Genomic DNA, 14203 nt, shown 5'->3' with positions numbered 1-14203 from the left:
TCAAAACTATATTCCTTAGAATTTGATTTTACCCTGCTGACTTTAAGAGTTATAGTAATATCAAACGTGATGAGCTAATGTAGATTTTCTTTTTAAATAAGAATAACTTCAAGCTCACTCTTTCTTAACATAGTCTGGGATCTCTCAGGGAGTAAGTTTTAAAAGAATACTAATGGCTTGTAAGAACAAACAGGAATAATAATCTGATTTTTAAATTTGTGGTTATTGTTTCACTCTCATGTAGCCTTTTAATTTTTTTTTTTTTTTTGGTTTATTTTTTGATGTAGCCTTTTTAAAAAGGACTCTTAAAAATGATTTTTTTTTTTTTTTGAAGGCAAGAGAAATCTTGTAGTGCTAACTGCCTTGAGCTGCCAATTACCTATTTCTGAGAATTTGGTGACTCTTATTGGTAATGACGGCATTTACAACATTTGGCATTTCCCCTTTTTCAGCTCAGTTACCATAGAATGCTTCTACGCTTTACTACTTCCTCTGTAAGTCATTTCAATTATGCCAGGATATTTGATGATTTCATTTATGTAGAATTAGGTAACAAAGCTAATTATGCTATCCTTATTATTGAAGGATTAATCTTATGACTTAAACATAAGCTTTGGTTATATTTGGGTGTAGTCTTTGGCTAAGTACCCATTAAGACTAGTAGCAAACACTTGGAAGGTGGCTAACTGGGATTGGGAATACATGTCTCAACTTGAGAAACCAAATAGTGCTAAGGGACTCTGGGTGATCAGACCTGTGACCTTGGCCTCATTTGTATCTTGTTTTAACTGAGGTGATCAGACACTTAGTACCCTAGAAATGGACTGGAATTACTGAATCTTCTTCTGTAACATCACAATCTTCCTGGTTTTCAGAATAAAAGTCTTTTTGTGCTTTTGATATAAATATATACTCTATAATAAAATGTTTGACTAATTTATATAGTAGTGTTTGTCAGCCTGTACTTTTTTTTTTTTAAAACCCATGACCTAGTCATAGACATCTTTTTCTTTTTGTTCTGTTCTGAAGCAAGCTCTTATTTTTCCCTTTCTACCAAATTGAGAGAATGGGCAGACACAGGAGCCATATTCCCAGTTTCACAGAAATGTTACTTGAATTATTATTTTCCCTTTCCCAGGACTTGCCTGTAAGCATTCAAATTGTTTTGAATTTCATTTTGCCTTCTTTAAGTTAGAGGTATTTAATGACTGAAGACTGGTGGGAGAGAAAGTATCAACAAACTGAGTAAACTATTCTTGAGGGGTACTGAAAAGATGTTCTTTGAAACTTGATTTATATATTTTTACTTGCAAAAGAAAATACTGTGTTTTGAGTATGAAAGTGTGATTGGGTTTGTTGTGGGAACCACTGACTGATGCCGTAATTTGCACTTAAAGGCTATAAATTACATAGTTAGCCATACTTTAGTACTAGAAGCAGTAAATTGACATCCTTGAACTAATTCCTACCTTTTTTTTGTTTCTGAAGAAATAAAGAGTATACTAAGCAAAGGGATAATTAATATTTCAGGTTGGACAATTTACCCTAAACAAACCATGGAAAGTGCAAACACATGAATGAAACATTTTTTTACATCAAAGTATCATCAAAGATTCTTGTTTCATTTGATAAAATTAATATTTGAATAAAAAAATTTTTAAATCAAATAGCTGTCCATTTATTCTCTGTTAACTCAGTGTCATTTTTTCAGTGGTAGTGAAGATAATACTGCCTTAAGATTATTACTGTTAGGTAAATGGGTAACATTCTCTTCCAATTATACCATTAGTGGGCTCTTTTAAATTTTGCCTAATGAGCTCACAATCTCTTATAACTTCTCTTTAGGAAAATCAGGTCCTCCTCTTCTTTCAGACTGGCATATCATATTACCCTTTTAAAAATGAATGAACGGCTGGATGCAGTAGCTCACACCTGTAATCGCAGCACTTTGGGAGGCCAAGGTGGGTGGATCGTGAGGTCAGGAGATCGAGACCATCCTGGCCAACATGGTGAAACCCTGTCTCTACCAAAAATACAAAAATTAGCTGGGCATGCTGGCGCATGGCTGTAGTCCCAGTTACTCAGGAGGCTGAGGCAGGAGAATCACTTGAACCCCGGGAGGCAGAGGTTGCAGTGAGCCAAGATGGCGCCACTGCACTCCAGCCTGGCAACAGAGTGAAACTCCATCTAAAAATAAAAATGAATGAACATGCTGCCCAGAGAACATGAATCTGTTTTAGTAAGTGGATTTTCTAACAGGACGAAAAAAGCTGATTGTAGAGGTGATCCTGAAGTTAACCTTGGGGTATTTTCAGAGAACAAATGTCAGTTTACTTTTCTAAGTGAGTCATGCATTTCAGTTCTTAAATTGGTGTGGGACAGAACCGAGGTACTTGTCTGGGTTGAGGTTGGGCTTTCCATTTCAATTTTGCCATTATAGCAAACATACTTTTAACAAAACCCTTAAATCCATCCATTTCTCATCTGTAATGGACATGTATATACAATTGCATAGTTCTGAGAAGTTGATTTATCTGAAAATTACTTGCTCACTATGTGAGCCAAGGGGGTCAGGAGGGGGACACAAGGGTGAATATAAGTTCATTATGGATTGTTTACCATCTAATATGAAGTGAAACCATTCTCATAAGCTTTGAAGAATTAGACTTGTTTGATCTTCTCTAAATAGAGAAAATGATTTTTAAAATTCCCACATCTTTCACATAGTTAACAGCACGGTTCTTCATGTTATTTACACATCAGACATTTAACTTGGAATCCTTTAGAAAAAGATGACACAGTGCTGGACTGATTTACACTTAGGCATGACAGTTTATTCAGTGCTATATATGGAAAAATCAGTGTTTATATCATTTAGTGAGCTAAAAACTAAAAAGCAGGAGGGGGATAAGGGCTCTACAAAGCATACTGGCTTTTATCAGAAGCTTTAAGCACAGCTACACTATTTTAACTGTTTAAAAATTTTTTAACCATAACTTCCAAGATGAAAATCTTTAACTGCAAAGATAGGAAAGCTATTATCAGGGCCTGAGGATTTATTTTTATTTTTATTTTTTCGTCAATGAGAAGACACAACATATTCTAAAATACAAATTCTTGCTGTTGGTTGCAAGTATAGCAATTTAACGTAACTTGAGATCTATAATTACAATGATTTGCTGTTAGTATAGGGCAGTTTTGTCACAAGTTATGAGGATCCAAAATATCTTGCTAGAATGCCATTATATATAGCTGGGGGAAAAGTAGCCACCAGGTGGGGTTTAGAAATTTGAGCCAGTATTTAAACTATTTGAAATGGAACTGACAGAAATTTCTGGATGGTGCTAACAACTGCCAGTTTGCATTTCCCAGAGTACACTCTTGCTTACAGAAGGTATAGCAAAATAACTTTTACTCTATAAAATAAATGGGTTGAGGTGCTGTTCTCACTGGCTTTTTTTTTTTGAGACGGAGTCTCCCTCTGTTGCCCAGGCTGGGGTGCAGTGGCACGATCTCGGCTCACTGCAAGCTCCGCCTCCCAGGTTCACGCCATTCTCCTGCCTCAGCCTCCTGAGTAGCTGGGACTACAGGCGCCTGCCACCACACCCGGCTAATCTTTTTTTTTTTTTTTTTTTTGTATTTTTAGTAGAGACAGGGTTTCACCGTGTTAGCCAGGATGGTCTCGATCTCCTGACCTTGTGATCCGCCCGCCTTGGCCTCCCAAAATGCTGGGATTACAGGCGTGAGCCACTGTGCCCGGCCTCTCATTGGCTTTTAACAAAAGTATAGTAGTTTGTCCTAGCCATGGCATTCAACTCCATACATGTATTTCCATGTGGTACATAAATCTTAATGATGGTCATTACAGAATTATGTTTTTGGGTGGGAGCAGTGGCTTACACCTGTAATCTCAGCACTTGGGAAGCTGAATTGGGAAGCACTTGGGAAGACTGTCTGAGACCAGGAGACTAGCCTGGGCAACATATCGAGACACTGTCTCCACAAAAAATAAAATTAGCCAGGCATGGTGGTGTATGCCTGTAGTTTCACCTACTTGGGAGGCTGAGGTGGAAGAATTGCTTGAGCCCAGGAGTTCAACGTTACAGTGACCCAATTATGCCACTGCACGCCATCTGGACAACAGAGTGAGGCCCTGTCTAAAAAAATTAAAGAAAAAAGTTGTATTACAGTCATATTCATTCCTAAAGTAATGAATGTATGTGCAAAACTTTGGGCTAAGTGTTTTGGGGGTGGGGAGGGAATGGTCACAGGAAATAAGTCTTAATTCTCATAGCCATGTTCTTCCACTCCTCCCTTTGATTTCCAAACCCCCTAAGGGTATTATGAAGGCCGGTATGGCCACCATAGCAGGAGATGAAGTACTGCATAAATTGAAACCAGCCTATGGACTGTTTTAAGATCATTTATTAGAACAGTCATTCAGAAGCCATTGAGACATCAGGCAGCAGAAAGGAAGGTGGGATGGAGCAGGTCCTGTGAAGGACCAAGGACAAGGTAATAGCCACAGTTACGAAATTTCATTTTATTCTGATAAAGACTAATGTATGCTTGATAACCTAGTGATAATCCGTAAGTTTGGTATTTCACAACATTTTTTAGACAGCACATAAGATTAACATTCAAATAAGGCATTATAGAAAGTTTTATAAAGAATGAAGTGTTTACTATAATTCTTTTAAAAAACCTTGGTTCATCTTGAAAGATCGATGAATTTTTTAAATATCAGAAGAAAAGGGAAATAAAATTTTCCCCCCAAAATACGTAAGAACCACTTACTGGCACTTGTAGTTTAAGTACCTGGGAAAAAAACGGAACAGATTTTTAAAGGCAATAACAGCTTGTAAGACGGCTTGTTTCATTTGATTTGGCACCACCTAAAGTAAGAGTAAATATACCATGGAAGACATATCAAGTTTTTCCTCCACCTCTCATATTTCCCCACTTCCACCAGACCACACAGTACATCAGCAACCATCCTTTAGGTTCCAATTTTTAAATGGCTGCTCAGATGACACCAATAGAGTTCCTTCTCCTTAAAATATTGTGGCAGTGAATGCTAACAGGTATTGATCAGGAACCAAGAACTCCTTCAGGAAACGCACTTACTTTCCTGGTCCTTGTTAACCTATCATGTAAATTCTTTTTATTGGTACACCTGTTTAATTATGATTGATTGCTATTTATGCCAAGGGAGTGTTTCCCAGGCATGCCTCATCTATTTACTAACGACAGAGTCTGCTTACTTTCTTTATATACTGCCATGGGTTTTCTCTTTTTCCTTCTCTTTTTTTTTTGGCGGGGGAGATGGTACTATAACTTGTTATTTATCCGGGCAGATCATACATTTGGATCAAAAAGAAAAACCAGCAAGTAGATCTTAAAACACATTTCTTAACCTGAGTCACATCTGAAAACACAGACTTTAATTACATTTTGTTGAAAATTCATTCAACTTTCGTGCTTGTAAAAGCACTTATGTCAATTTTTGACATAAATCATAACCCTCAGTACATAGGTATTTTCAAAGGAAACAAGTCATCTTCAAGTAATATTTTTCTATATGCTAACTGATACATTTTTATAGCAAATTGAAAATTCCGAGTAAACCGAAAATATGCTTAACAACAAAATAAATAGAGCATATATGGTTAACATATACATTTCTTAGTGTAAAGGCAGCAGTGAATTTGTGTCTCACAATAAATCTGTAAATCCAGTTGCTCTCTTTCTGGAATTTTATATAGTGTCTCACCATGTTCCATAATGCTGGAAATGTCTTTTTTGGCATCAATCTATGCAAAAATTTCTGATTACGTATTTTCTCCAAATGACATGTAACTTTTTTTAACTTTTCCAGAAAAATATGGAAACTTTATCAACCACTTGTTAACTGAACAAAAAGTTAGATTACTACCAAATGCTGTTTTAATTTTGCTCTAACATGTTTTGAAAGTTCAGTCATGGCTGATGTTTTTGAGGAGAACTGCATACAACACACTAGGTGATTTCAAAGGATGAATCTTAGTCTCCGAATCATTTCGCACATCCTTAGTATCCAGAATAAAATCAGTGGAAATAAAAGTAATACAATTTTCAAAGAATTCATACATACTAGAAGTCTTAGGAAAAGCAGCTTCTAAATGCAAGGACTAGGAAGCTTGCCCATCTTACTATTAATAGTTACACACATTTCTCCTCATGGAGTAACTGAAGCTTTCTGGCTTGTTTGTGGAACTTTAGTTTGTAGGAAAGCATATACATAGGGCCAAATCTTGTTGGTTTCTGTTCCGGAGAATGTTTCCAGCACCCCTTTTTTCCTAAAGATGAAACAAAACCAAAACAAACAAACACAGGTCTGAGTCTTCCTAATAAGCTCTTTCAAAGCCTTTCTGTAAATGATGATAATGTAGATATAGGAGTCTTGCTAAGTATAGGTTTGTGTAATCAGGAGAGAAAGGCACTTGGCTGGGCATTGGAAAATTTAGATTTCAGTTTCAGTTGTGCTCTCCGGCTTATAAAAATGGGTGCTTAAAAAAATAACAGCACCTATCATTTATTTTATTTATTGAACATGCACTGTGTGTCAAAGGCTGTGCTACATGCTTTACATATTATAGTTCGTTTAATCCTTTCCAAAGCTCAAATTTTCTTATTTTACTAATAAAATCATCCCTTTGTAATGTAACTTAGCCCAAATCACCAAGTTCGTAGTACATTTCCAAACAGAACTTATAAGATACCAGAACACCCGTCAGCTTTTTTTTTCTACTTACTCCTTTGCAAAAGCTACTTTCTAATACTTGAGTATCTTTCCTTTTTGCCTAGGCCAACATTTATTTTCTCCTCTATTCCACTCTTCTGAATATTAACAGAAAGGGGAAAAAAAAGTGTTGGTTTTATTGGGTTTCCTGTTGACTGTCTTCATTTCTTCCCAGGCAGATTTGTCTAGCTTGTCACTAGACCAGCAGCCAAAGTCTACTCTACTTACTCCAGTTTCCTGTGGATAATATGGTGAGGAGTGAGATCAGAATCCTGGGGTTGCTTTTCAAGCCACACAGATTCCCTCCAGAGATTCTGGCCTTCCTCTTGCTAACACCCCTCCTCTAGTCCATGCGTACACCTACACATATACACACCTACACATATACACACCTACACATATACACCTACACACATATGCACTGGTTTAAAGGCTGCATAAGGACAACCTAAGAACTCTGGTTTATTACTTTGTGAAAAAAGGATCCCTCATACCTTTGTAGCCCTTCTTACTAGGTTTTCAGGGGTTTCACTAAGGACAGAAGCATTCTTTTCTTGATACCTCATAAAATTTGCTACAGTTAACTTAAATGACACTCACTGTTTTCTCGGTAAGAAACATCTGCTAAGGAGGGAAATTACGCAAATACAGCATTCTTGGGATATTAGAAACCCTCTGCTTCTAAATTCACTGGCACCTGGTACAGCTTTCAAGGGAACAAGCTTCTTAGCTGTTGTAAGCCTCTTGAAGAGCCACTTTAAAAATCAAGCCAGCGTCACAAGTGGGTTAATTACTGAGGGCACAATTGCAGACGCCTATTCGATCCTAAATCGTGGGTGAACATTTGTCATTTTAATTTCTGTGTAATAAAATGGAACCAGCTTCAACAATTGGTCCTCCAAAGAGTAAGGGCATCATGTTGTTTGTAAACACAGACCAATTACTCTATAATGTCCCACAGCTAAGAGGTTTTTTTAAAACAACCAACAATACAACTGTCAGCATTTTTAAGTAACAATGCTGACTATTACTAACATTCTTGCAAATAAACTTTCAGTTTTCAGTCAAGTCTCCCCAGAGTTCTATGTGTGGGAGCTGAGAATGAAAAGACTGAATTAGGCCGGGTGTGGTGGCTCACGTCTGTAATCCCAGCACTTTGGGAGGCCAAGGAGGGTGGATCACTTGAGGTCAGGAGTTCAAGACCAGCCTCGCCAACATGGCGAAACCCCGTCTCTACTAAAAATACAAAAATTAGCAGGGCGTGGTGGCACGCGCCTGTAGTCCTAGCTACTGGGGAGGCTGAGGCATGAGAATCGCTGGAACCTGGGATGTGGAGGCTGCAGTGAGCTGGGATGGCACCACTGCACTCCAACCTGAGAGAGAGTGGGACTCTGTCAAGAAAGAAAGAAAAGAAAAGCTTGAATTAACAGCAAGAGGCAGCAAAAGCCAGAAGCAGCCTAGAAAGACTTCTAAAATATCTCCTAAGACAGGGACCCGTGTCATTCACTTCATCTTCACAGCCTTCCTCAACTTCCCTTACTGCATTTTTTTTTTTTTTTTAAGACAGGGTCTCACTCTGACACCCACGCTCTGGACTGCAGTGGTGCAATCATAGATCACTGCAGTCTCAACCTGCGGGGTTCAAGCAATCCTCTTACCTCAGACTCCCCAGTAGCTGGGACTAGAGGCGTGTGCCACCATGCCTGGCTAATTTTTTTTTATGTTTTGTAGAGACAGAGTTTCACCATGTTGCCCCTGCTGATCTTGAATTCCTGCCCCTTGGATCTTCCTGCCTTAGCCTCCCAAAGCGCTGGGATTACAGGCATAAGCCACTGTCCCAGGCCCCTTCACATATTTTGATATTTTGACAGAACAAATCCCAACAACCCCTGGTACTTCACTGCTTTGGGGGATTATCATTCATAGCCTTGCAGTGGTGGTGTTATCTGCCCAGCAACAATGCATTCTCCCTTCCTCTGGTTACTTTTGGGAAACAATCTCTCCAGCAAACTCAGTCGACGAGGTTCAGGAGAGACTGTCCCCAGTCCCCATCTTCAAGGATGGACATGATCAGAGCTAATCGGTGCCAACCCCAAGACTTTTGCTGGCAAAAGAGTCTCTTTGTTGCTGGGGTTTCTGACTGGTAGGAGGTAAACTGGAAAGTTGAGGGGCTGCTACACAGGGAGGGCACACCTGAGACTGAAGCCAGCACAGGACAATGGAGCTGAGTGACTGAGGCCTGATGATAGGTGTTTTTGAACACCTGGACCCATCCATCTATCTCTGACTTTTTAGTTACATTACCAACAAATTCCCCTTTTGCTTAAGCTGGTGTGAATTAGGTTCTTAGTTAATATAAGCACATATCACATTGTATAATAAATACTGTTTACCCAGCTGCCCACCTCACCCACATACATAGCTTCTTGGAGCCTGACAGGGACTGGATCTAACTGTCCATGTGGACCAAGGGCCTAGCACAGTGTCAAGAGAGTAAACAATAATTGCTGACAATGAATGATTTAATAGACACCAGGGCTGTTGTAGGACTTTCCAGGATCTCTCACTTAATTCCTTTAACAACCCTATAAAGCAGATGCTATTTAATATTGCCTGATTTTACAAATAAGGGATTTGTGGCATGGAAGTTAAATAGCTTGCCTAGGGCAAAAGAGACGGTAATTTTCAGAACCATCCTCATTAAACAAACGACAAAATTATAGTAACAGCTACTATAAAAAATGGTTTGCCAACCTTGTAATTTTATGCTCCAGAAACAATTACGATGGTTTGAAAGGCCAGGCATGGTGGCTCACACATGTAATCCCAATGCTTTGGGAGGTGGAGGCAGGAGGGTTGCCTGAGGCCAGCAGTTTGAGACTAGCCTGTGCAACATGGCAAGAGCCCCAGCTCTAAAAAAATTTTTTTAATTGGCCAGGTCTGATGGCACGGGCCTATAGTCCTGCCTACTTGGGAGGCTGAGACAGGAGAATTGCTTGAGCCCAGGAGTTCAAGGCTGCAGTGAACTATGATAGAACCACTGCACTCCAACCTGGGTGACAGAGTGAGACCCTGTCTCTAAAATAAACAAATAAATAAATGTTTGGAAACTATTGCTTCAGATTTTTACTGCATACATACCCTATTACAACAACAATAACAATAGCTAACATTTCTATAGTGCTTTCTATGTGTGAGGCACAGTTCTAAGAGTTACCCATATTAATCTTTCAAACCTTTATTCTCTTCCCTAATTTATAGAGGAAAAAATAGGCAGAGGTTAAGCAGAAGGTGAAGGTGAAGATGATAAGCTGGGACTTGAACTTAGGTATTCTGGCTCCAGAGTCTGTGTTCTGCCCAAGATACTGTTCTGCCCTGATCAGGATCGGTATTCAGTAAGTACATAAATGAAAGGGGACGCAGGAAGGTTCAGTAAGAAAACTGGACTATTTCTTAGCCTAAGTCAAATACTCATTCAGTACAGTTCCTATACGTGTTGCAGACAAAACAAGAGCAGACAAAACAATGTTAAAATGTAAGCTTTTAAAGACTGCTAGCCAATTACATAGTCTGAGGGATTAGCTGCCATCTGAGATTCTTCCACGCCACAGCATCCTGTATTGGCAAATGTGGTGGGCAATATTAAGTTTGCCTCCCCAGCATTCATTCCAGCCCTGCCTCCGCTACCGACAATTCCCAGCTTACAATGATTCAATGCAGGATTTTTCAGCTTTATGATGGTGCGAAAGCAACATGCATTCAGTAGAAATTGTACCTCGAGCACCTGTACAACCATTCTGCTTTTCAATTTCAGTACAATATTCAGTAAATTATGTGAGATATTCAACACTTTATTACAAAACAGGCTTTGTGTTAGATGATTTTGCCCAACTGTAGGCTAATCTAAGTGTTCTGAGCATGTTTAAGGCAGGCTAAGTCATGGTGCTTCGTATTTTCAAATTACAATGGATTTATCAGGATGTAATTTCATTGTAAATTGTGGAACATCTGCACATAGCAGAGTATGGGTGAGACTGTCGCACCACCAACTCTAGATGTGGACTAGTCAGTGGAATCAGTGGAATCCTTCCCACCCCAATGACTGGTTCTGCAGTAGGCAGTAACCTAAGCCTGTAACAGTTAGTGCCAGGCATTCCCTGACTACAGTTCAAGTTGGCTCCATCGGAGTGGTGCTCTGGGCTTCTGTTCACTGGAGGAAAGGTTACCCCTCAGCCCTTCATAGAAGAGGAAGCCCTGGCTGATTCTGCAAATGCCTGCTACCATGCAGGAAGCCTAAGGACAAAGCCAATACACACACAGGAAGGCAAAACCAAGAGAACGGCTACACTGATCAAACCCAGGTGGGACTGAAGCCCAACCTACCTTCCGGACTTCTGTTACACAAGCTAATGTATTTCCTTTATTACTTAAGCCCATGTGAACTGGGTCTTTTGGCATTTTAGCATTTCAGCTGTAGAGGAAGGAAAATCAAAACTAGACTTAGTGCACCATTATGCAAGAGAAGTTCTGAAAAGCAGAAACTCACTGGTAATATTCCAGGACTGGCTTTGTTTGGTCTTCATAAGCCTTTAGTCTCTTGTTAACCGTCTCTGGTTTATCATCCTCACGCTGAATGAGAGGCTCCCCAGTCAGGTCATCAATGCCCTAAACAGGATTAGAAGAGACTAGTATCAGGTATCATATTTCTGAAGGATATTTTCATAAGCAGTTCAATTATTTTTAAACAGACATCTCTGTGCAAGTGCCAAGCACAAAAATGTGCTAACTTTTAAATAAATGGAATCCAACTTCAAGACAGATCATTCCAACAGTAACAGGGGACGCCAGTTTCATTTCCACAGTTATCAGTCACTTTAGCCTTAGAGTAAAACGTTTTCTTTTTTTTTTTTTTTTCTTTTGACACAGAGTGTCGCTCAGTCGCCCAGGCTGGAGTACAGTGGCGCGATCTCGGCTCACTGCAAGCTCCGCCTCCTGGGTTCATGCCATTCTCCTGCCTCAGCCTCCTGAGTAGCTGGGACTACAGGCGCCCGCTGCTACGCCTGGCTAATTTTTTTTGTATTTTTAGTAGAGACGGGGTTTCACCGTGTTAGCCAGGATGGTCTCGATCTCTTGATCTTGTGATCCGCCCGCCTCAGCCTCCCAAAGTGCTGGGATTACAGGCGTGAGCCACCGCGCCCGGCCTCTTTCTTTTTAATTTAGCAGGACTCAGTTGGCTGTAAAAGGTTTTCTAAGCAGCCTCTAAGTAAGTTCATATATATTCAAAAAGATTCAGCTATAAACTGGGAATTTCAACTGCAAGTCCTAAATAAACCAAGGTGTCATGAACCTCTGTCAGCCCAACTCCTAACATACTCCTTGGCAGAGTAGGAAATCAACAAATGTTTTTGAATGAGTAACAAACCCCTGCTGCTCCTGGGGCACCTTTAGCACCAAGCTCAGTGGACTAGATCAGTCAACTATACCAAGTAACCTGAGAATATACCCTCAGGAGTTTTGGTCAGTCAGAGGATTTCCAAGTTCACTAAACTTATGTCTGTTAGGGCAAGAGGACTCAGGGACAGTCTGCTATGTGACAGTTCCACAACAACTACTCACCACAGTTTTGGGAGGGTTGAATTCAATGTTGTAGACTCGGCCACTGGCGGGATGAATCCAGCGAGCAGTAAGGCGTTGTTTAATGACCTCAAAGGGCACATTCAGGTTGATCACTGTGTCGATCTGATAAGCTCTATCTAGGGCTTCTGCCTGTGGAAGTGTCCTTGGAAAACCTTTATAAAGTAAAAAAGAAAAAGAAAAAAGAAAGGAAGTACGGGGTGGGGGGTGGGGGGCAGGTGGCGAGAGAAGAAAAAGAAAGAATTAATGTTGGACAATCTGAACAAAAGGAATGAGGCTCACCAGGCAGGCTGATCACAGCTGCAGTGCAACTGTAATGGTTACCTGTCAACTTGACTAGGGCATGAGTGCCCAGATATTTGGCAAATATTATGCTGGGTATAACTGTCAGGCTGCTTTTCTTATTCAATTATCATGTAAATAGGCAGACTGATAAAGTACATTGCCCTTCTTAATATGGGTGGGCCTTATCTAATCAATTTTAAGGTCTGAATAGAACAAAAGGCAGACCCTCACCCAAATAACAAAGAATTCCTCCTGCCTGCTACCTCTAACGGGGACACAGGACTTTTCCTGCCTTTAAACTCAAACTGAACTCATGATCTTCACTCAAATTCCAGGGGCTGGCCGGGCCCAGTGGCTTACGCCTGTAATCCCAGCATTTTGGGAGGCCGAGGAGGGCGGATCACCTGAGGTCAGGAGTTCAAGACCAGCCTAGCCAACATAGTGAAATCCCATCTCTACAAAAATACAAAAATTATTCGGGCATGATGGCAGGTGCCTGTAATCCCAGCTAGTTGGGAGGCTGAGGGGGGAGAATCGCTTGAACCCGGGAGGGGAGGTTGCAGTGAACCAAGATCCTACACCATTGCACTCCAGCCTGGGTGACAGAGCAAGACTCTTTCTCAAAAACAAACAAACACTCCAGAGGCTATTTCTGAAATATGACAAAATGAAACTGAAGTCCAGCTAAAGGAAAACTATTAATGCAAAAGGACAAAACCCTAACAGATAAACAGATGTGTTATACAGCTAAACAATGTGGTTCAAAACCAGACAGGCTAATGTACCTGAGGAGTAAATTCAGAAATACACCCAAGCATATTAGGGAATTTAAAATAATACTTTGATCACAAACTTTTGACTTTGCGATGTTGTTACTAAGGACATTTTGTCCGGAATACCAGAAAAAAATTAAAATTAGTAGAAATTATATATTTTCAAAAATGACAAAAGTTAGGCCAGGCATAGTTGCTCACACTTGTAATCTCGGCACTTTGAGAGGCTAAGGCAGGAGGAGGACTGCTTGAGCCCAGGAGTTTGAGAGCAGCCTGGGCAATATAGCAAGACCCCTTCTCTATAAATAACAACGACAACAAAATTAGCAGGGCGTGGTGGTGCATGCCTATGGTCCCAGCTACTCAGGAGGCTGAGGCAGGAGGATCACCTGAGTTCAGGAGGTCAAGGCTGCAATAAGCCATGATGACCCCACTGCACTGCAGCCTGGTGACACAGCAAGACACTGTCTCCAAAAAAAAAAAGTGACAAAGGTTAAAACTGCACATGCATAATTTGTTAGAGCAAAGATATTGTCTGAAAAATTACATTTTCTTGTTAACAATGAAATGTGGAAAAATTTGCCAGTGACCTAGACCTTACAATGTGCTAAAGTGACAATGACAATGACTAAAACTATACCCAGGAAAGCTGGATTTGGGAGAAATAATGGCCCTTCCCTGGGCAGCAGCAGCAGCCTACCTTAGTTTACCTTGTTCCTGCTGCCAGAGA

The 14203-nt window shown here is 40.2% G+C and overlaps 1 protein-coding gene across 3 annotated transcripts in view; it reads right to left on the bottom strand.

Annotated features, from left to right (window-relative positions):
• AK3 (adenylate kinase 3) overlaps positions 1-14203 on the bottom strand; it is a 64676-nt gene that overhangs the window by 29975 nt on the left and 20498 nt on the right. For 2 of the 3 annotated variants that reach the window (XM_032137782.2, XM_032137784.3), the window contains 3 exons: positions 12398-12570; positions 11328-11446; positions 4410-6338 (listed from right to left, as the gene is read on the bottom strand). In XM_032137782.2, the coding sequence (XP_031993673.1) occupies positions 6218-6338; positions 11328-11446; positions 12398-12570 (413 nt within the window). In that variant the 3' untranslated portion in view covers positions 4410-6217. Of the gene's footprint in view, positions 1-4409; positions 6339-11327; positions 11447-12397; positions 12571-14203 lie in introns of those variants that run through there. The other variant, XM_058431217.1, reaches the window with a different exon arrangement.

This window comes from Hylobates moloch, unplaced genomic scaffold (assembly GCF_009828535.3).
Source record: "Hylobates moloch isolate HMO894 unplaced genomic scaffold, HMol_V3 SCAFFOLD_19, whole genome shotgun sequence".
Taxonomy (NCBI): Eukaryota; Metazoa; Chordata; class Mammalia; order Primates; family Hylobatidae; genus Hylobates; species Hylobates moloch.
Note: the sequence above shows the minus strand (reverse complement) of the source record. Positions and strands in the feature narration are given on the sequence as shown.